The sequence below is a fragment of the Mya arenaria genome, chromosome 12 (genome assembly GCF_026914265.1).
Source record: "Mya arenaria isolate MELC-2E11 chromosome 12, ASM2691426v1".
NCBI classification, from domain to species: Eukaryota; Metazoa; Mollusca; class Bivalvia; order Myida; family Myidae; genus Mya; species Mya arenaria.
The window spans coordinates 63,387,595-63,411,761 of record NC_069133.1 but is presented as its reverse complement, the minus strand read 5'-3'; the positions used below and the strand labels follow the sequence as shown (position 1 = coordinate 63,411,761).

At 36.3% G+C, this 24,167-nt stretch overlaps 1 protein-coding gene across 3 annotated transcripts; it reads left to right on the top strand.

Annotated features, from left to right (window-relative positions):
- Window positions 1-40: 40 nt before the first annotated feature.
- On the top strand, window positions 41-22,428 carry LOC128212105 (condensin complex subunit 3-like). Of its 3 annotated transcripts, none has more exons than XM_052917368.1 (26): window positions 41-107; window positions 303-411; window positions 1,379-1,600; window positions 1,824-2,052; window positions 3,215-3,445; window positions 3,701-3,893; window positions 5,960-6,109; window positions 6,346-6,462; window positions 8,452-8,665; window positions 9,569-9,745; window positions 10,028-10,255; window positions 10,726-10,959; window positions 11,295-11,476; window positions 11,913-12,087; window positions 12,229-12,243; window positions 12,620-12,790; window positions 13,799-13,940; window positions 14,182-14,229; window positions 15,345-15,557; window positions 16,759-17,829; window positions 18,116-18,255; window positions 18,641-18,938; window positions 19,870-19,986; window positions 21,094-21,276; window positions 21,531-21,702; window positions 22,035-22,428. In XM_052917368.1, exons 2-26 carry the CDS (start codon window positions 310-312, stop codon window positions 22,051-22,053), a joined length of 5,043 nt encoding a protein of 1,680 aa, XP_052773328.1. In that variant the 5' UTR covers window positions 41-107; window positions 303-309; the 3' UTR covers window positions 22,054-22,428. The 3 variants fall into 3 exon arrangements, with proteins under 3 accessions (XP_052773328.1, XP_052773327.1, XP_052773329.1); XM_052917367.1 differs by having other exon boundaries at window positions 41-111; XM_052917369.1 differs by lacking the exon at window positions 12,229-12,243 and having other exon boundaries at window positions 41-111.
- The last annotated feature ends 1,739 nt before the right edge of the window (window positions 22,429-24,167 follow it).

The following is a 24,167-nucleotide window of genomic DNA, read 5'->3' as shown; positions in this document are numbered from 1 at the left end:
GGTCATAAAACGAAAGTACTGTGGATGTCTTCCGAAAAATCCGAAATGTAAAGTCACGTGACGTACCAGGAGCGGAAACTTCAAAACAGGGGAGGCCGTTCAGAAAAGTAGGTGAGAACGATTTGATTTCAAGAATTTAAATTTGAAAATTAACAATAAACGAAATAATATAAACAGTATATTTTTTCACAAGTGTTAAATTCGATATGACTGAACTCTTTGGATGATAGAAAGCAAAATACATTTTGTATCGCGAAAATATATGTCTTATTTTAAAATTGATTGTTTTTTTGCCGTTTTAGGGCCACAATGGGCGACCGGACCAGGATAAAAGAGGTTTTTACTCAATGCCAAACAGGTCTTCAGGGCCATGGAAAGCTCATGAAGACTTTAAGCAAAGTTTATGAGAAGGTATATTACGTTTGATCAATTTTTCAACGAATGTTTTGACGGGTGTGATGAATCCATAACACAAGCACTGCATCTAACCAACTTAACTCATTTGAGCTGCAGCAGCAGGCACTAACAAACAAACTTTACACCTCCCATGATGACCCAAGTTCATACCTTTGCTTCTGACACAAGTATACTCAAGTGTTCTCCATAAAAACCGGCTGCCGGCCAAAATGGACGGTTCAAATGGCAATAGGGCTGGTTCAAATTTGGAAAACGAAATGAATTTTCAGTAGAATAAGTAGAAGCTGCTCAGTTACTTTACTATTTGAGAGAGTTCAACCGAAACTTATTGAGAACCCTGTATACTGTATTGTAAATCTCACAGGCTGCTGTTTGTGTTGACAGTGGCTAAAGACCTTCAGCGAATATGTTATATATAACCCTTTAGGACATGTTCACTGAAGAAAACATTGAATCTAAACTCAACCAGAATTTGTGACATTTTATGTCACACTGTTATTTCACTTTTGTGCATAAATTAATGCATTGTACTGACAAAATAACTATATTCTCAGGTAAATAAAGTCAAATGTAGTTCATAAACACATGTTCAAAACCCCAAAACACTGAATAGATAGTTGTTTTATTTATATAACAAAACTCATTATACACACTTAACTAGGTCATAGTTGTGGTCAAATTTAATCATGTGATAATAAGATTTTCAGAAAATACCCATGTGACCGACATTTGACCTCACAAATGTAGTGTTTATTTTACTGTTATTTATCTATTTTGAATAATAAGAAATCTAACGGATAAAAAATTTGGATATATGAATTAACTATAAAAAATTATTTGTAGTAATGGTAATTATATGTACTTTTTTGAAATCAGAGAATATCTTCAAACACTGTCAGAATATTTTTCACGTGACATAATGAATGCATGTGTTCAAAGGTTCATTCTTGTCTTTTTTCAGACTGATTTTGGGGAATTTTGGTCTGAATTTTCCCACTGCTTGAAGTATGCCATGGTAATTTTCAAGAGAGAACCAGCGGTGGAGAGGGTGATTGACTTTGTTGCAAAGTTTGCCCCAAGTCTCAGCAAAGGTGGTCCAATAGACGGTGATGAAGAGGATGATGAAACAGACAGTGTCGGCGACAACCGCCTGCTTCAAGAAATGTTTGATTTTCTGCTCTCTGTGAGTAACTTAATCACTTCTCAAAGTTCAACAGTTTTAGTTACAGTTGGTAGATAGCAGTTACAGAAATAGATAAAGTAGTAGCTATGAATAGCGTAACTATTGAGTAATTAGATAAAATGTATCATTTATTTATCAAATAAATTATGTTTTATAAGTATTAGAAATGATAAAATTGCATGTTTTAGAATTATTTCAACTTTAATAACCTGCATTCTTTCAGTTCCACAGTGCACGTGACAGGGGTGTCAGATTCCGATGCTGCCAGCTGATAAACAAGCTGCTGACGAACCTGGGAGAGGACGCCCAAATAGATGATGAGCTTTACGATCGACTGTACGAGTGCATGCTAGACAGGCTGAAGGACAAGTGCCCTGTTGTTCGTTATCATGCTGTGCTCGCAATGGCTCGTCTGCAGGATCCAACTGATGAGAACTGTCCCGTCATAAGAGGTTGGGTTCTTACAAGCATCATCTTGTGTTGGTTCTAGAAATTAAAAAAAGGGTATCTCAAATCTCAAGACCAGGGAGGGATTTCATAAATTTGGGGGCTAATATCAATCACCTTTTCAATTATTTTATGTTTTAATTGTAACAGACCCTTTACATGCATTTGTCAATGGACAGTTTTTTGCAATATTCATCTCTGCTTCTTTGTTTTGAATTCCATGAGAGCCCTACAGACTGTGCTTTATTAGCATGGCTTTTTCAAAAAAATAAAATATGTTATTCTTTTCTATGACATAACAGGATTTTGTTGTCTGCTTTGTTCACATGTACACCATACTAGTCGAAATTCTTCAATGAAATTATTGCTGTTATAGAAGTTGCATTCCGTTGCTATTCTTGCAAATCCCAATTCTGAACAAGTACTTTTTATCTTTTAATTTATGTCGTATACTCAAGATAGCATCTGGTTTTATGTACACAAATATTTTGAAATGAAAATTTAACAATTGAGGTAATCATTAATATGTGGGGTTTTCACTCACACGCTACCAAAATGTGCGATCTTGAAAAAAATCTTGTGAATCCATCAGTCACCCGTCCTATAAAAGACACTGTCAATATGAGGCATGCTTGATAGCACTGTATATTTAGATTTAATTAGTTAATTAAATTGAACTAACGTCGCTATTATTCTATATAGCTCTCATATTCTTAGAATATTCCACACACAAGAATGTGATATACAAAAGAATAAGTAATGAATAAGTTTTATAACAAAAATGTTTAAAGTATTATTCATTACTTATTCTTTTGTCTATCATATATCCTTTTGTGTGGAATATTCAAAGAATATTGAGCTATACTACTCACCCTGGTTTTTGGCGTCACATCTTGGACTTCTTGGTTAAGGATTTGCATGTCAGTACATTTAAGTAAATATCTCAGCAAAGACATCATGTATTGCTATGATGAAACTTCAGGAAAGTGTTCTAGACCATGTAACCTTCATTAATCAAGTTAAATAATAATAATCTTGCATGTTCTGCAAATTATGACCCGTCATTATATGAATTCATTAAAAGTGAAATAGTGACAGCTTTTGTTTTTAGTTGGTATTTAGCCTGACTCCGTTTCGATTCAAGTATATTGTTTTTCTCTTTCTCAGCATACCTGTTTCTACTCAACTGTGACCCAAGCCACGATGTACGCAGGGCTGTGTTGACATCAATAGCTCCATCCACTAAAACCCTCTCTAGTGTGGTGGGTAGAACACGCGATGTGAAGGAAATGGTCAGGAAAACTGCGTACGAGGTTATCTCTGAGAAAATCCACATAAAGGCTCTTTCCATTGCCCTGAGGCTGCAGATAGTTAGTGAGGGACTCAAAGACAGATCAGGTTGGTGCTTTGCCATGTGTTTTAGGTTAATGTATATTCTTCTGTGTGATTTCTGTCATCAAATATGACTGATCAGGACAAGTCAATTTGTTTGATGCCTTGAAAGTTAAATTAATACTAACCTTTACATGTTAAATTTCACAGATATTTTATATAAATAATTAAGTTAACTCATCTTGTATATTATTTACTTCCAATTATTCTTGTGTAAAATAAATGAATAAATATTCATCAATTCTATTTTTGTTTTTCAAGATCTTGTGCGTGGAGCCTGTTCAGGTAAGCTGCTGCAGGCTTGGATGCGGACATTCCAGGGGAATTTCCTCGATCTACTGCGAAGTCTGGATGTGGAAGATTCGACAGACATCTGCCTACAGGTACTGGACACGCTGTTCAAGGCTACGACAACCCACGACCTTCTGGAGAGATTCGATATTCTGAATGAGAGGTACTATAGAATGCAAAACTTCCACCTTGACCAATAAGTTGTATTCTGTAAAGAAAATCTGTATTTTATTTGTTTTTAAATAACAACAACAAATGCCTTGTTAGTTAATTGACTTTTGTATTTTTTTCCAATATAAGTGTATTTGTTAGAGGACAAACCTTAAGTTTGTCTGAATGTTTGATCATTAACTAAATGTGCTGTAAATTTGTTCAGACTTTTTAAGAATTACAGTGCCCTTTAAAACGATTTAAAGTCCTAGAGTATCATGGATGAAAGTGTTTTGGCATATGCAGGAGTGTCCATTTTCTCCTGGTCACGAGGGGTTGTTTTTTCAAATACGTGTAAATCTGTTGAGATGTTCAGAGGGGGGAGGGAGGGTATGAACCAACTCATGGCAGCCAACAAAAAATTGATTCTACTACCTATTTTTAGTGAGATGTTCTCAGATCTTGCAGATGCTCATTTTAGCATGTGCATGTTTTATTTTGTTTATGCAGAAAGCTGATCGTTTGATTCTGTTAAATAAAATAAGGTCATGAGCTGTACACGTCATTTTCAATCTTCTGAAATGAAACTTGATTGGCTTGCTTGATTCTGCTGCGGAATGAAAATGCGATGCTTTTTATTTAAATGCTTTAAAAGATGTCCAATACTATAATTGACAATTGAAATCATCATGAGATGAGAACACAAAAAAAATGTGAAAATGAAGCTTTTACCTGCAGGCCTCACATGAACAAGAAGCTAACAACAAGTGGATGTTGAAATGGTTGTCTGAGGTTGACAAAAACTTTGATAAATGGGGAAATTTGCTTTAAAAAAAATAATGCAAGGTTGCTTGAATTGTAATTTGTGTACCATATATACTTAATACATGGTACACAAATTACTTAAGACTTTTTGCTTTTGGTGGCATATCTTAACAAATAAATCAGTTGAATTAAGTATTACTTAAAGGAACATGAGTAATATTTATTTGTTTATCTTCTTTCTTGTAATGATTTATTTCAAACTGGGGTACAAATAAAATAAAGTCACACTCAAAGTTACACTCTTATAAATTCAAAATTAATACATATACAAACATAAATTTTAAGTGATAACTGCTTTACTACTTACTCAGTGGTCAAAATTAGCACAAGCCTGCAAGCCCTGCACTGGTAAAATTTCTTTCGGGCTTACTCAAATTCTGAATTTTATACAGCAGGGCTTGTTTAAAAATATGATTCCATGCAATATGATAAGAATTCGGGCTTGTTCATCCAAATGTCTTATTTCGATGACTGCTTACTAAGTAATGCATTTATGGAAATTATTAATTACTGATAACTTGATTGCAATCTTGTATTTAATAGATGAAAACGCAAAAATATTAAATGGTGGGTGAATGCTGAATGATCTACTATCGTCTCATGAGGTAGAAATACCGTGTTTTCTGCACATTTCTTTCAAATTAAACTCTGAATCCTTCATAAGAACCATTGTTTTCGACATTTATTCATCCTTTCTTGTATATATACATTTAAACAATTGTTTGAATTGTGGTAAATCTTATTTGGCAGTAATAGTGTTTCTTGAAAAATGACCAAAGACAGGTTTGATTCTTAGTTGAAAGTCAACTTATTGTCAGGTAACGGAAAGGCATTTCTAACCCTTAAAAATCCTTTATTCTCAGGAATCCCTAGTCATAGCTTTGCCCTAGACCCAATGGGGGCCCTTGGTTTCCTGGTCCCCAGCATTTTTATCATCATTTTCAAAAAAATTAACTTTCACCCAGGCATGTAGTGTACTTATTGAGGAGTGAGACTGAGAGTGACCAATGCGTAAACTTCCATGACACAGGCACAGACAGCAAACATGGACCTCAAAACATTGTGCCTGTTGTTTTAATTCTATAAGTCAGACATTATTTCATACCAACAGTCTTTATATATTATTACGGAAGAAACACAGATGAATGAGAGGATCTTCTGCTTAAGCTTTTCAGATATAGGAACAGAAGGAGACTTTTACCAAGAAAAAGTCACATGTGTTGTCTTTATTCAGTGAGTTTTTTATTTTTTTAGTCTCCTGATCCCAGAAGACCAGCTGACAAGTGAGAGCGCCCTGTACTGGCGAGCAGTGTGTAAACACTTCCATGCGATGGGCAGTGAAGGGGACGAGTACTTGGAGAAAGTCATGCCTGTCGTTGTCGACTTTTGCGCATTCTTGCAGAGGTGAGATTATTTGCTTACTATTTGAAAATTTAAACATGTATTTTACTTGAGATTTAGATGTTGGTAGAAATTTTGTGTAATTCTTTTGCAAATTTGGCACTGGTAAATCGCCTCCAGGGGTTATTCAAAATCTAATATTTAAATTGCCAAGTATGTTACAATGATTTTTAGCAAAAAAGTTATGTTAGAATTCAGACTAGTTCATACAAATTGTCATTAGTGCATGTTTATTGCAGGTATATGGATGAGTTGAAGAACATCCATGACCCCGAGATCCAACTTGGCCGCGAGTTCATCATAGAACAGATGTTACTGATCACTGGACTCATGGACATGGCTGATGCCTCATCAAGGTATAAAGTACCTAGAGCTGTACAGCAAAGGGCTATTCTTTGTAAACATTGAACCCTCTTTAGCAGTGTGTGTATACCACGTGATAAATTGCGTCATATATGCTATGTCGGAAGGCATCATTTTACTTAAAATGACGACTAAAAACAATGATTACTTTTGTTTTACTTCACAATTTTTAATAATACAAAGGGCAGTCTATGCGCGCATTGGTTTTATTACCTGAGTTTGATAATGTGATTAGTTTCCTCAAACACTTCGACAAACCTGTTTCCAAAATAATGTTTTGACAGTGCACTGTCAGACGGCCGTATTGTGAAAAGGTTTGTCGAAGTGTTTTAAGAAACTAAACTCTCAATCAAAATCGGGTAGAAGACTGAAGGCGGGGCTCCGTAAGCGGCGTAGACTGCGCTATGTTTCATTTTAAATGGTGAAGAAATAGTGAAGTTATCCTTGTTTTAAGTCTTAATTCAAAGCGAAATGTTGCCTTAGGACGTAGCATTTATGACGTAATTTATCACGTGGTATACACACACTGTTTAGGAAGACTTTTTCAATTCAGATGCTACCCCATTAGTGGGTAATAATTTTTAAACTTATTGAAGCAAGAAGCGAACATAATTCTCCCACTATAGAATTGATTTATGTTACCTTCCTGGGAGGGCTTGAATGTTTAAATGAAAAAGCTGATAGGGACAGTCGATAGAACTTTAATTTTGATCATTCCAACCTCAGGGTTCGAATTTAACTTTGAGCAGCACTCACAAAATTTTGCGAGTGCTTTTTGAGGCAACTCGCAAAATGAAAAATCAACTTGCAATTTTATTATTTGCTTTATTTCCATATAATATTGTCTAATTAAAAATACACCCAAGACATATTATAAATATTAAAAAGTATCAATCTTGAGTGACTCGAATACTAGAACTTAAAGATGGCTTATTCTTTTTTGGGGGTACGGAAAGACTCATCAGATGCTGGCTGCTTTTTGATAACAAAGCTGTCCAATAATTTGACATTGTTCACTTTGTATATTTACCCTCGCCATCGGGTTATACCCATTCGGCAAGAACGCTACAGATTTCATTAAGTCTATAAGTATTAAAAACAATAACATTATAAATTTAAGATAAATAAAAGCAACCGTAAATTAAGCATGGATGCTTTGGACCATGAAATATATCGATCGACGAAGTCTATTCACTTCGACAGTTGGGTTGAAATATATTTGAAGGTTGATGGGGTTTACATGAGTGCGCGAAAGCGATAAATTTAGCCATTGATTGAGCTAGGTTATTACGTCATTTGTATTCAACTTTGCATTATGCACGCCTCTGAGCATTCCAGAAAGATTCGAGATAAAACTCGGCCTTTTCTGTATTTGTTCTATTTTTAAAAACTTGCTAGAGCGTAACTCCGTACTGTCTTCTTTATACTGGTAGTGTAATCATGCAAATTACAGGCTGTTTACACTCGACTACATAGTGGAGTTAAGTTCATGTTTATTTTACTTCCTTTTAACATTTTGTGGTCTAGAAAAAGCCACTCGCAGAATTTTGCAAGCTTGAATAAAAGTCACTAGCAATTTGCAAATGTTGCTCGCAATTTGCAAATGTTGCTCGAATTTTGCGAGTACGCAAGTCTAAATTCGAACCCTGAACCTGTACCTTAAAATTGCTGTTAGCATAAAACATCAAAATACACTGCATTATTGCTACTTTCAGACTACAATATGATTCTATTATTTGAAAGCTATTGTGTATAAACATGCTTCATGTGTGTATTTAGCAATGATCTGGTTGTAACCATTGTCAAAACATGTATAATGCTGACCATAGAAGAATTTGGTATGTAGGAAGTAATAATAATAAAGAATAATATAACTAAAAATACAAGTTAGGGGGGAATGTTTATAGTTTCATTTTTTATTGATCTGTTTTAAATCTCTAGTAAAAATTAAGTTTCATATTCGTCACTACATGTACCTTCAGGAAAGCCCTGGAGACTCTGCTGCACAACATGTTAATGGCAGAGCACATTTCTCACCGGCTGGTTAAAGCTGTTGTCTCTCGTGTGTGTGAACTGAGAGGGATGGCCGAAAACATGGTGGACTACTTTGCTGAGGTGGTGTCGGAGATTCGTGAGCCAATCACCATGGTAGAGAAGGACATAGCTGAGGAACAGAAGAGACAGATTAACCTGAAGGTACGAATCTGTTGGACTGCAGTGACTGGAAGGCCACACAATGCAGCAGTGAATTTTTTTCAAAATAATTTTACTGCCTGTGCCTTTTCAATTTGGAAAATAAGCGTGATAAGTCCAAAAATGGGAAAGTTGGAACATGCTCATTTTACTTATAAAAGGTTTTATTGCTTTTACTGATGTTATTATATATGTGTAGATACAGACTGTTTCTAAAACATACAAGAAAGCAGTTGACAAGCTTTCCAGACTTTTTTTATTTTGATAGAATTAGCCAAAAACACTTGTTGCATATTAAACACCATAGTCAGAGACGTTGTCCATAACCTTTTCTGGCTGCAAGTTTCATTGAAAACTCTCATCCAAATACATACAAATACAAAAACACAATTTTCTATGTAAAGTTCTACATAATTTTATGATAAAAACAAACAAAAACAAGACCAATGTACATTGACTATGTAAGTTTTCATAAAAAACATGGTTGGAATTTTTCAGTATTAGTTCATATATTTTGTGTCACTATGTTCACACTCAAAGATCCCAGGCCCAATTCACAAATCACTAATAGGAAATACCCTGCGTGAATACTGGCTGAAATCAAACAGAGCTTGATGTTTATGAGTAGCAAGAGCTGCCTCAGTAAAGAAATCAGTTTGACTGAAGCTTGTGAAAGCATCTACAGATCATCGAAGTACAATATGTAATAAAGAGGGATTTCCCAGCTTTGGAGACTATGCTTAAACCTTGTATTTTGGAGCTAAGTGGCACTAAACTCCTGTTAAGTCCAAGTTTGATATGAAAGTTGAAAACCCTGCATTATATCAAAGTGTTAAGAAATGTTTCTGTTCCAAGTTTTGACAGCCAGCCATGTCCCTGTAACTTCTTTCATTGTGTTCATTTCAGATTGCTGGTATCCGGGTAGAACTGAACCAGCTACGAGAAGATTTGGGCGAGGCTGTAAGGGGCCAGGACTTTACACGAGCAGCAGAGATAAAGGGGAAAATAGCACAGCTGGACCTGGAGAAAAATGCCTTGCTTGAGACCTCAGAGCCTGTCAGAGAAGAGATACGGGCTGAAAGGGTAAGGCTTAAGACTTAAGCACATTAATCTACATGACACTCGAAAGGGATAATGTCATGTCCTTATTCATTTATATTGGAATTATGTGAAAATCAACAAATACAGGCTGCAACATGTTAATATGCATGAGCTTGTATGAAATTAATTTGCTTTTATTAAGTGTGTTTTTTTTTCATATATTTTTTGTGTGAAATATTGAAAGTGTAAAAGAAAACTTGGTCAGTACCTTATCTTTTTATTGCACAGTGGCACACTGATTAATATAAATGAATCTTTCTACAGAATGACCCTCTCACCATCCTGAAGTGCCAGACCATAATATCAGAGATGCTACAACTGCTGAAAATGAATGCTGTAAGCCCAACCCTGCAGATGATGATCGAGTCTCAGATTGTGCCAGGGATTCAAAATGAGGATGCAGAGGTTCGCAACATGGCGATGCGGGCCCTCGGACTGTGTTGCTACCTGAGTAAAGACCTCCTCGTCACCTATATTCCACTCTTCATGCAGGTACGGTGCATGTGGTTTGAAAGCAGTTTCATTTACAGGGAGAAAAAGTTCATGACAAAAAAAATGAAATTTGATACTAGATGGTTTGTGGTCTTTGCAGTTTATTTGATTTTGGTGTTTGGTCTAGTTTTGCCATGATTTCAGATTCATGCTTTCATTCGCTCATTTGAACATGAACATTGAATTTGTTCACAAGTTAGTGATCCAGGCTTCTATTTGTCAAAAATAAGTCTTTTGAATCCCATTTCCCTCAGGATCTGTCTTTGGACAAGAATATATTCACACAGATGTATTTTTTAAATTCAAACAATGTTGATGATTGATTTTGATTCTTTCCAACATTGTTCAATACCTGAATATGTATTCTATAAAACCTTCTTTCAGGAATTTCAAATAGACTTGGTGTGTGGGGGTTACAGTCTTTAGGTGTTGCTCACAATTTATAAAACGTTTCATCTATCACTTCCCAGGCCTCCCAGATAGATGTAGAAGGGGTACGAGTGACCGCCCTTCAGGTTCTGTTTGACCTTCTCCTCCTGTATGGTCTCGACATCGTAGATGCCAGCGAATCCTCGTCCACTGAATCGACAGGGGAAAACGGCACCGTGGGGGAGGGATCATTGTCGACTGAGAGGACATCAGAGGATAGGAACGGCACAGCTAGCAAACTTGTCGCTATCATATGTTCCTTCCTTGATGGAGAGGTAATTTCAAGTCTGGGGAATTGTCTTCTGAGTTAAAACAAAAGATAACGTTAAAAATAGTAGTTAGTAAACATATCTGATAAAAAGTACTATTAAATTCAGAAGTTTTTATCGAGTATAGTGAATTGGAAGCATTGTTTCTGATGTGTATCGAGAGATATTGGCAAGGATCTGTGCTTTTCATGGCTTCATTTGCTTAAGTTAATCTCAACCTTTACCTATACCCAGTTGGTGATTAGTTTATTGAACAATTATCTTGCCAAGATATGACAACTTTAAGGAAAGAGAGATAAGGCCCTGGATATGACTTAACTTTTGTACTTTCATGCCTTCAGGTAGTAGAACTAAGAACATGTGCAGCAGAAGGCTTGTCCAAGCTTCTACTGTCTGGGCGAGTGGTCTCCTCCAAGATTCTTTCTCACCTGATTCTACTGTGGTACAACCCACTATCAGAGGATGACACTCATCTACGAGACTGCCTTGGGACGTTCTTTCCACTGTATGCACTGGCATCAAGGTAGGTGCAGTTATTAAAAATGTTTGTGTGTGTATGCAACTCGGACAGGAAATATCGTACAATTATTAACTTGTATTTGAAACTCTGTTTTATTTGCATCAATGATCAAAGTGAGGCTATTGATAGCCCTGCAATGGTTTTAGGATTTCAAGGCTTACTCACTTTCTGTATTTTATATGGCACTACTTATGTAAGATTTCGGGATGTTAATCCAATAGACATATTTTGATGACTGACATTGTGTGTGTCTTCTGCTGTTTGAATGAAGTTACTCAACAAGTGTTTTAAGATGATGCTACCCTAAGAGGCTCAATCCTGAGTCTGCTTGCCCTTGATGCATCACTTCTTTCTGTAGCACTGTTAAAACCTTGGATGTTGATGGGTCAGTTTTGTGCACTGTTCAAATCTTGGATGTTTATTGGTCATTTTTGTACAGGTCTAACCAAGAGGTAGTGGAGGATGCCTTTCTGCCTACCCTGAAGACACTTCTCCGAGCCCCCAGCACGAGTCCGCTTGCCGATGTGAACGTGAATAACGTGGCTGAACTTCTCGTGCAGTTGACTAACTCCAAACTGATCACTGTGAATCAGAACCAGCAGGATATTAGTCAGGTAATGCCAGTTTGTGTTGCATAAATTTACTGTCAAATAATCATGCTTCAGGTTATTTATGTCAATTTCAAATAATTACAAGTGGAGATTGATATTATTCCTTTGTTCAACAGTAAGTCAGTGTTTTTCATTCTGTTTCAGTCATTTGTTATGCAGGTAAGTTTAAGTGTTTAACATGTTTTTTTATTATGTTTGCTTTTGTTAAAAAATTCAGTTACGTTACAAGTTTACTCAGCAGAGATGCTGTAACCCTTATGATAGAAACTAAACAACATTGTTTTTTCAACTTTTTAAGATTGAAATTATGAAAGGACATTGAAGTTTGATTTTGCCATTGAAAACAAAAATTGCTTATTATTAATTTACATCTGACATTTTCTTAAGTTGATTGTTGTTGTTTGTCCATATTTGCGTCCAAATGTTTCAGAATCATATTCTGGAACTTTCAGTGAAAAAAGTATGTCAGACTTCCTTCTTTCATTCTTATATTTCCATTCTCTAGATCATGTTCATTGATCCTTTTTCATTACAGGACAACCCAGGGCATGATAACCTGACTGAGACCGTGTGTAATGAGATTCTGTCCGCCCCTGACTCCCCGAACGTTCGACTGTGGCTGCGCATTCTCAATCAGATGGAAGTGTCTCCGGATAATGAAGTTCTGTTGAAAGATCTGCGGATTTTGGCATACAAGATGGTGAAGGTATGAAAAAAGCTAAATGCATCCCTTAATATTGAACAAATCGAGGGAATACAGGGTGAAGTGGTGGCATATAGTAAGGTTTGGAAAAAAACCTTTTTCATATTCTTATTTGGATTATCTTAATAAAAACAATTTGGTGGAAAGGGCAGGGCGCTCAAATTAACTTATAAAGGAAAAATCCTTCAAATGCGTTGTCTCCATTGTTATGGTGCACGCAAAAACTGTGGACTTAATTAAAAAACTGTTAGATTGGTACACATGTTTCCAGACACAAGATGTTCATGTATAACAAGGGCCACAAGTGCGGCTGTATTAATTGTAGAATTATGCTCCTTCTTAGGTTGAAAAAAACAACATCAGACAATTGTTATCATTTGCATCATTTGCTCCTTTATGCTTTTATATCATAGAAGTATGTTTAAATTTAAGTCATTACTGTAAATCATTGAGTAAAGGACACTTTTTTCCACCACTGTTATAAATAAAATGCCCGTGTCTTGTATACAGTATAAGGCTTCAGACTATTTTTTTCCTAAGTCCATTTCAAGCCGAAATATGTTTGTTTACAAAGTGGTTTCATTGTGCATTTTCAATGTGTGATGGTGTAAAAATCTCCTAAATCTACCTTATGGCCGCTGCCTTACTAACAATAGTACAAACTGTTGCAATGACATATGCTATGTACCATTGTAATTTCAATATATTTTATCATTTATCTAAAATTGTTGTACTATTGAATAACCTTTGCCATTTTCGTGATTCAACAAAATTTGTTAAAACAAAATGGCTGCCGATTTTGACATTTTTCAGTTCATCTTACCTGGTTGAAGTTTATTTCACTCAATAATGTCGTATAATAACAAAAATGTGACAATTAGATCATTTCAATTGACGACAAAAGTCTTCATTGAAATAGGCCTCAGTCCCTTATATTCATTGCCCGTCTAAATGAAAGCTTGCTGCAATTGTATATGTCTTGTATCTTTATTACTATTGTGTTTTAAACAGACTGTGAAGGATCGCATCTCCCTACGAGGACTGGAGAAGTTTCAAGCGACCATTAACAGCCTGGCCAGCAAATTTGTTAGCAACGATGACGACCTGGAAAATATTGAGATTGAGCCAGTTGCACCAACTGACCAGACACAAGGTACTTCAATCATGAGTTTAGTTGATACGGATTTGAGCTCACAGGGAAATCAAATACAGTGGCATTACATCACTATAACAATTTTCATCCACTTGTATTAGCCGTAACGGATGTTGTATCATATCATTTACTTTGCATTCAGGTCATAAATTATTTGTCATTAACAAGTTCTATTATTTCATAATTTTATGCTGATGGAGATCTTATATGGGAATTCCTAATCTGTTGTGTTTTGTTTCAGATGTAGCGGATGAAACTGCAGATACCACTCAGACTCCAAAGAGAAAAAGTAAGATCTAAGTGTTCAGTGTTTTTTTTAGGCCTGATTTGGGGCCGAAATTCGGCCCCATTCCCCTCTCCAAAAAGTATATATTTTTCCCCTATTTCAGTAAAAAATTCCCCTCCCGACGATGTCAAAATCGTCCTCTAAAATAACTTTGCCGATCGTAATTACGGCACTTTTCAATACGGTAAATGCAGTTTGGCGCCGCATTTTACACGTAGTGATCATACGTGCTAGTCTCCCTTGATTGATCGGTATCGTTCAAGCGCTCGGAAAATTAATTATATTACGATTATACGAAAAAACAAGCGTCCCGTCAATCTTCAAAATCAAAATGTCGCACAACGCGAAATTTTACACCAAAAAGATTGACAAAAAGGCTGCTGCCGGCTCGAAGAAGATAGATGTTTTATTTAAACAATCTTGTATGTCTATTGCGCCTGCTAGCAGCAGCACCAGCGTTTGTAGCACTTCTTATACCAGCTCTGAAACTTTCAGTGATGATAAATCTTGACAGTCTTATAAGAATATGTATGAGAGTGCCAAAAGAACTGTCAGCAGGGGACATTGACAACATAATCAACCTTTACAATATGAAACAAAGAGATATTGCTTTGTAGATTGCTTTCACTTTCACTTTGATCTTGTTATGTATATGCATATGATCAGTTTATTAAAGAGGAAGGCAAAGCTTTAATGATTTTTGCATTTATACATTTTCCCCTTTTTGCCCTTTTACGACGCGATTTTCCCCTCCTGACGGGCCCTGGCCCCATTCCCCTAAAAGTGAAAAAAAACACTGGTGTTGTTGTTGAATTGATAATCGGTTGTAAGCTGCTGGTCTCTTGTTGTTTAAAGAAAACCAATTAAGACCTGTGATAGCCATAGTGTGGTTATTATTGGCCTTGGTAAACTGAACTGTAGAGAGTTTCAGTTTTATGGGATCCCCTTATTGCTCTCCCTCTTAAGTTTTTGGTCAATTTTGCGGAGTTAGATGATGGCATTAGTTTAACAACTGATTTGTATGTGTATGAGTGAATTTTCCAGTCTGATAGAACTTTATGAAATATTAGTGTCAATTTTTTTTAGCAATCATCTGTTTATTATAAAATCTGTTATAGGAGTGAGAGGACTGTACTCGCAGAACATGACACTCGGCCTAGAGATGGAGTCGGAACTAGACACAACAGCTGAATCCCCCGAGCCTGTGGATGCCTCGTGTCTTATGAGAACTAACTCTAGTGTGTCAGAAAGTTTGACCCCGTCTAGGCCACGGCCTCGCTCTAACACGACCACAGAACTTGCGGAGGAAGAGGTGTTTACTGTGCCGGAAGGTGAGTTTTTGGAGTACAGTGTCCGTAGAATATCAAGAACCTAAAATTATTAACCACTCAAGACGGAATTTTTACTTAAAGGAACTAGCTTATTACCTACGATGTCGACTTCATAATTTTAAATGGTTAAAATGGTGTTTGGTCATGATGATCAATACTATAATAATTCCTCAAGGTAGATGACCATATGTGCACCATATTTTTGTTATTACAGTCGAAACTCGATGGCGCGATATTCTAGGGACCGGCCAAAGTACTTCTAGCCTCGAGAATATCGAGCCAAGCGGGATTGCTTACAGAATGTTATTTTTTCATTTGTTACATAAAGTCTTATTTACCTCGTTTGTTATTGGCTACACTATCCCCGCAAGAGTATTTATTGGGCAAAGTTACGCACCCTAAATTTCGTAATATGACTTATTCGATTATTAGAAAATATAATTTTATTTTTTTATTTCTAATAAAAATACATTTATGCAAAAACAAGCAATTGTAAACACAAACATAGCTTTTAAGTTATATTAAAATGCATAGTAATTTAGGGATGGATAACAATTAGAGACAGAACTTAAAGTGATGGCATGTTTATTCAAACTGTTAAACCATTTAAATTCGATAATAATTATAATATCAGTCAAGCAATTTTAATCGATTAGCGCCTTGTGCTAAATGAAGCCAATCAAACAAATCAAGGTGTGAGATTCTTAACTGAACCCACGAAAATGACATCGACCCATGCAAACAAATCAAAGTGTGAAATTCTTGTTTGGGACCGCGAAAACTACTTCGAGCGTGGAGAAATATCGACCCTCAAGATATTGAGCCATCCGATCGAAATTTATATGAACAAAGAGTAAATAAAAATCGGTCCTTTTAATTTGGTTCGAGCCAACGAGGATATCGAGCCATGAGATATCGAGCCAACAAGTTTCGACTGTACATAATTCAACTCACAGGAAGCGTATTTAAAATAAATCAAAGCATATAAAAATGCAAACACAATGATGGTGTATGCAATTGTTGTTTTAATCGATTGTTTTAAAAAAATGTTTTATAAAGGCCTTTAAAAAGATATTAGTTGAGGACTCCAGTCTTAAAATTCATGAAAAAAAGTTTTTAACATGATGTATCAAAAGAATTTTGATAATTTCTTCCATAAACATTAAAATGTTCAATATATTTTTTTTTTTACATTTTACAGCTCCAGAAGCATCTAAAAAGAAATCAACAGCAAAGGGCATCAATGGAATTCCTGAAGTCAATGAAGAGGCTGGGAAATCCACTGATGATGACAGCGAAGATGAGGGTGCTGAACCTGCTACTAAAGACAAGTCGCCAAGCAGAAGAGGGAGAGCTACAGAAAAATCTGGAAGAAACTTGTCAAAGAAGCAAGGATCACCCAGAAAAGAAAGCAAAAGTAAGTCACCAGTGAAATCTGGTTCCAGCAAATCACCAGAGAAAGTGGGAAGAAGCAAATCCCCTCAAAAGAAGCAGCCGGAAAAACGTAAAGCTTCAAAGTCGCCAGACAAAACTTCACCAGGAAAACGTATTGTGTCTGCATCACCTGCAAGACAAACACAGCAGAAAAGGAAAGCCTCCCAGTCACCTGGCAGAGAGAGGAAAAGAATGTCAAAGTCTCCTGTTAACAAAGGGGCAAAGAAAACCAATTCGAGGAGTCCTGAAAAGAGGAAACTGCCAAAATCTCCCATCAAGGAAACTTCAGAAAAAGGCAGCAAGAGTAAATCCCCTCGTGTGGAAAGGCCTTTATCTCCAAGCAAATCACCAGCTAAAAAAGCTGGGGAAAGCAAGAAGAAACCCACATCAGCCAGAAGTGATAAGGAAGAGAAGAATAAAGGTGAAAACAAGGAAGATAAGTCACCTAAAAAGAAGGAGACACAGAATACCCGAAAGGCAGCTGTGAAGCCAGTTACTATTGATACACCAAGCACTGCTAGGGCTAAAACAGTGACGGTACAGATACAAGCCAATGAGAAAAAAGCTGCTGACAGATCTTTGAATGCAACACAGTCACCTAGGACTTCAGGAAGATCGACTGGCAAAAAGTCCTCTGGTACTGAAACTCCAGAAGTTGCTAAAGGAAGAAGTGTGGCTACCCGAGCTGCGGTTGGAACTCCTGGATCAGCTACAGGGAAACGATCATCTGCTAGGATTGTGGCTGATACACCTGAAATGCCTTCTCCGAGAAAAACACGCAGAGCGGGAATTGAGGAATCTGTGGCAGAGACGCCAGAACCTCGGACTGCCAAGACAGGTTAGAAATTTTCATAGGTTTTTCTAATGCAATCCCACCAACCATACGTCCTATTGAAAAAACGCCATTGTTATAATGTAGATTAGGGTATAATGCTGCATACCCTATTCCCACTTTTAATAATTTATTTAGGGTTCCTTTTTATGCTTGATTAATAGATAAACAAAAATTGAAATCAGAGCATACTTGACTGGAATGAATAGGATGTATAGTCTTGTTTGACCCTTAGTAATTTACATTATGAATGTCAATTTTTGGTAAAATAACATAAAATTACAACTTATAGCTACAAAGACTAAGGCTACTGATAAGCCCAGCTCAGTGCGGCGAGCGTCCGCAAGGGGAGTTGCTAACAGCCCCGCCCCCTCAAATGGTCCATCAGAAGGCAGCAAGAATGCAGAAAAGTCCACCCCTAGGTCATCTCAGGTAGGACTTGATATTGTGAAGCTGTATTGTTCCATAAAAAAGAACTTGCAGGTGCCCGATGAAAAAACAATGCCAGAACGGGTACTTTGCAGAACCGTTTGATTGTGGGAATTGAAAATTCATTTCTTTCTTGAATAAAAGATTCCTTGGAAAGTACGAGTTATCTGGATATCGAAACTAATAATAACTGGTATATCTTATTAACTGTTCACTTTCAAAACTCTACACTGTTTTGTATTATCATAGGCTAGGTCAAATCTTCAACAACAAAAGGATTGCTCTCTAAAGTATAGAATAAAAATTGTTAGGGTTTAAGTTATAACTATTTGTTAATTTTACATATATATATATATACTTTGCTAACAACTTGTAACCATTTTCTTAGGCATCTAGCACACGGTCGTCTCAGAGGTCAGTGCCAACGCCAACTCCGACATCTACAAGATCTGCAAAGAGAGCAAATGCCGTAGCATCAACGCCATCCTCAACACCTGAGGCTTCTTCAAGCAGGCGTACAACAAGACGTAATCAACTATCAAGCCAGAGTTCTCAGGGTTCGCAGTCCGACTCTTCATCTGATAAATCTGCGTCAATGTCAGTCCGTATGGCGAAAAGCAAAACATCTAGCACTGGGGATTCCAGTTCGTCAGATTCTAGCAAAGTCACTACAAAGCCTAAATCAGGTACTATTTGTTTGTAAGATGTTATTTGCAGGCCGTCAAGCGGTCCTTATTTTTTTTTATTCCTTCCTACTTTTTCCTACTTTTTGGTTGAAAACTCCTGAAATTTCCCACTTTTTTGGTTCAAGTTGTGTATTACACAATTACCTTACATTAATAGTTAGAAAATGGTAGTATATTTGTAAGATCTTTTCATTTGGGAGTGCATAGAAGACTGAAATCATCTTGATGAGACTGTACAGACTGGGGGCCTATGGCTGCTTACTTTATGATCACACCAAGGTGAAATCTGACAAAAGACAAGTCTATGCAGTCTCGTCAAGATGTATTATAGTTTGCAATTAATATCTACTAGTAATACAAAGTTCTGCCCAAATGTATGTAAAACTCCTACTTTTTGGTAAATTTTATTCCTACTTTTCTCCTACTTTTTAAAAGAAGTTCACTTGACAGCCTGTATTTGTGAAGAAAATATTTTAATATTACATAATACTCCTTGCACCTTGAAATATACACATGTCTGCTAGTATGCAAAATTGTAGTTTTCTGGAGAAGTTCTAGGAATATTGTCTAAACTGGAGATTAATTCAATCTTTTTTGTTTTGTTGTGTTATTTATTAATCATATAAAATGGCTAATAACTGCAGTTTATTTTCATTAAAAATGGATCATTTAATGTCTATCAAGATGAGTTTGTACCATGACTTGAGCTTCGAATACTGAAAAATAAATGGGAGTTTCAAATATAGGGATTAAGCCAGGTATTAAAAAATTAAGCGCGCTGCAAAAAAAGGACAGGGTGCTAATGGTGAAAAAAAGCACATTTACTTGAGCTATCCATCAGAATTATACGGTAATACTGTGATGGTGCCTATAACGGTAGATGTATAAGAACTATGCATTCCAACCTTAGATGAATATATTTTTCCTGCAGCCCCAAACCAAAAAGCCCCGGTGGAGCGTCTCTTCAATAAAGCCTCGTCCCAGACAACTGATGATGAAGAAGATAAAATCAAGCGCAAGGCCAGACCTTCTCGCCGTAGTGCAAACAGTATGTTTTTATTATTTTCTGTGTGGGATGTTCGTTTTTGTTGGACTTAAAAGGTCTCTATTATGTTATGTTGGACCAAACCACTAACAAGTTGGTGAAATGTGTACCAATTTTAAAGTAATAACACATTTTAAGAAGTTAAGACATTTAAAAAAAATCTTGGTATATCTTCTGTTCATAAATACTTAGGGGAAAAATGTTAGAAAATACTTGATTTATTCAAAAATCATAAGTGACGCTGTATAAGTATCAAATTTCTGTTCAAGTAAGTTCAAATTGGTTTTTGTTCATGAAATAATTAAATAGGAAGAGATTTTGAAAATCAAAAACAATTCCACATGATATCTGTGGGGGAATCCCTGTGAGTAATTTTTTTGTGACACTGTTGTTTTGTGTTCTTTGCCATGAACAAAGATGTCCAATAATTCTATAAGGTTGGTATGACCTTTGCTATTACAAAATATATAGGTTTGCTTTAATTAAGGGTACAAAGCCTTATAAATATCATTTTTGATGCCCAAAAAGGTGGGCATATTAAAATTGCACCGTGTCCCATCATTTTTTTTCTGTGGAAAGGATGTTACTTTGTCATGCAGGGTGAGATTTTAAATATAATTGGCACATGTGTTGACATTTAGATGACATGGTGTGTGCCAAACCCACATCTCTTCCACAAAAGTCAAGGTCACCCTTACAGGTCTATCATGGAAGGCTGCATATATGTATATATATGAAGTCCGCGCTGTAATTTAATCATGCACAGAAGGAAATAAATTGACTCATTTGTTAAGTACATAAAGACAATGTGGCGTGTGCATGGCCCTGGAGCCTACTTCAAGGTCAGACTACCGCAGTAAGAGTTAAATCATTATGGAATGCCTAATGCACATGTATAGAAGGTCTTGTTGTCCCATGCAAGACCCATTTCCCTACCTCTTTCTCCATCACTCCCGCTCACTTGATTTCAACCGTCATGGGGTCTGGTTTGAGCCACAAAAAAGACACATAAAATCCTTTCATTCATGATTTGGGTATGATCTTAATTATATCAGTTTCTGGCTTCACTATTGAATTAAAAGAAGTTATGTCTTCATTGATCTCTTTCAGTTTCAGTCTCCATGACAATGACACCACCATCCTCTGCACGTAGAACTCGGGCCTCGCTGTCACAGAGTTCTGTAGAATCTCCTGGCACTTCAGGCAAGGTCAAGGACACAGGAAATGTAGTGAATAGTTCAAGGTCTGCTAGCAGAGGTCAGGATAGTTCAGCCACTCGCAGAAGTACTAGAGGTGAGTTCGTAGTATGGAATTGAAAATAAAAGGTGTTGCTTTGACTTTAATTACATGAACATGCATGTATCAACATTAAATCTTACACTTAGGAGTAGAGTGATTGAATTGCTGTTTCATTCTTCCTATTTTATTATTGTTCTTTTGTGTGTGTGCATATTTTCCAAATGAACACAGACTATACATTCAAATTGGAACAAACATTGACCAAAGTACTATTGAAAGAATCCCTTCAATGTTTACAAATTTTTTAGGTGATGGTGATGCAAGCTCCCAGGCTAGTTCCAAAATCCCAAGCCCAGGCAGTTCTCGATCCACAAGGTCAGAGGTCAGTGCAAGGGCAGGGTCAAGGTCAGCTGTTGGCAAGAAGGTGGTCGCTCCGTCTGAGACAAGATCTTCAGCTCTGAGAAAGGCAAAAAATGCAAGGTACAAAAATGTGCACTCTAATTTATATCTTTATGAAAGAGAACCTAATAAGACAGAGCAGCAAGACTTACCTTAGTATGGATGTACAATTTACTAAGAATTGTTAAAAAAATATCAAAGATAACACATTTAGCAAATGTTTCATCATCTTTAGTGTATCTTGTCAGAGGAACATTATTTTCTGATCAGTCTCCAGCAGCCTTCAAATTTATCTCTGTGTTAAAGGAATTATATCTTAAAATAATTTTTTAATTAATTGATGCCTTTATCAAATAATAATTTAAACATACACATGCATGAAATATTTATCCTGTTCTATTTCTATACTGCAGTAAATCTGGTGCCAAGTAGAAGAACATCTACAGAAAACAAAGTGAGCAGCCACTGAGAAATCACCCGGACTGGGATATCTATGATATCTACTTAATATAGACTTTGTGAACCATCTATAATGTACATTGTATGTTTCTATCAGATGTTTTCTTACTGTATAAATGTGTTTCTGTAAGTGTTTTGGTGCTGGGATAAATTATTAAAACTCTTCTATGCAAGTGATTCAGGTCAATAAACTTAGTTTAGTTTTATTGTCATGTGATGTAATTTACCTTTTTCTAATTCTATAATTCATTCTAATAAATTTGAATTTAACAAGCTGTATTATTCGTTTTAAGAAAGCCATACTATTTGTGGAGCCTGCTGAAATAAAAACAACATTCATGATATCTATTCCATTCTGTTACTATGCTGCCAGTAGGATAGTCCCCTCTGTTCCCTCCGTCTTGTCCTCGGTGCGCTGTAGTATGTACATGCATTGGTGGGTTTTGAAATAACTTGGCACATATGTACACCATATCTATATGACGTGTACTGTGCATGATCCAGTCTGCAGAGTCTAGATCGAGGTCATACTAGAGACTGAAGGTCAACATAATGATTCCTGCGTCAGCGCAATTTACTTTTGCAAAGAATATCACCATATACATGAATAAAAAAATTCAGTGATCTATTGGATACAATAATTATGACAACAGATTGCTACTGTATGATTGCTTCTTATAAACAAGTTATTTTGTTTATGTACTTGTTAGGGACTCCTTTGCACCCGGAAATGGAGGTGTTTCTTGAATAACTCGAAAAATATTGAATATTTCCAAATCAAATATTACAGGGAAAAAGTAAGGCCCCTGTTTCAAACATCAGTATGATAAGGTTAATTCAAGTATGCTAATGAACGAGTTTATGTACCAAACATACTAAAATCTACAAAGATGACGGTGAACTGTACTAATAATTCGCCAACTAAGAAATTGTAAATATATAAAATTATAAATACAAACGAAAAGCAAATTTCAGACTGACATCAAAATGTTTTATTTTTTTCCATTTTCTATCAAATAAAATTTGTTGCTCTTATAGGTTCAAATTATAGTTGATAATGATAAAGACCCAGAACAGTGGGTACAAGTTATAGCTGACAATGTTATAGACCCGAACAGAAGATACAAGTTATAGTTGACAATGGTATGGACCCAGAACAGAAGATACAAGTTATAGTTGACAATGGTATGGACCCAGAACAGAAGGTACAAGGTATAGTTGACAATGTTATGGACCCAGAACAGAAGATACAAGTTATAGTTGACAATGGTATGGACCCAGAACAGAAGGTACAAGTTATAGTTGACAATGTTATGGACCCAGAACAGAAGGTACAAGTTATAGTTGACAATGGTATGGACCCAGAACAGAAGGTACAAGTTATAGTTGACAATGGTATGGACCCAGAACAGAAGGTACAAGTTATAGTTGACAATGGTATAGACCCAGAACAGGGGGGTACAAGTTATAGTTGACAATGGTATGGACCCAGAACAGAAGATACAAGTTATAGTTGACAATGGTATAGGCCCAGAACAGGGGGGTACAAGTTATAGTTGACAATGTTATGGACCCAGAACAGAAGGTACAAGTTATAGTTGACAATGGTATAGACCCAGAACAGTGGGGTACAAGTTATAGTTGACAATGGTATGGACCCAGAACAGAAGATACAAGTTATAGTTGACAATGTTATGGACCCGGAACAGAAGGAACAAGTTATAGTTGACAATGGTATAGACCCAGAACAGGGGGGTACAATTTATAGTTGACAATGGTATGGACCCAGAACAGAAGATACAAGTTATAGTTGACAATGGTAAAGACCAAGAACAGGGGGGTACAAGTTATAGTTGACAATGGTATAGACCCAGAACAGGGGGGTACAAGTTATAGTTGACAATGGTATAGACCCAGAACAGAAGATACAAGTTATAGTTGACAATGGTATGGACCCAGAACAGAAGGTACAAGTTATAGTTGACAATGGTATGGACCCAGAATAGAAGATACAAGTTATAGTTGACAATGGTATAGACCCAGAACAGAAGATACAAGTTATAGTTAACAATGGTATAGACCCAGAA

Bases quoted from the DNA above. Each gene is read 5' to 3' on its own strand.
- LOC128212105 (XM_052917368.1), top strand. From the start codon at position 310: ATGGGCGACCGGACCAGGATAAAAGAGGTTTTTACTCAATGCCAAACA. The intron at 1,601-1,823 runs GTGAGTAACTTA...GCATTCTTTCAG, and splicing joins TGTTTGATTTTCTGCTCTCT to TTCCACAGTGCACGTGACAG. The intron at 6,110-6,345 runs GTGAGATTATTT...TGTTTATTGCAG, and splicing joins TTTTGCGCATTCTTGCAGAG to GTATATGGATGAGTTGAAGA.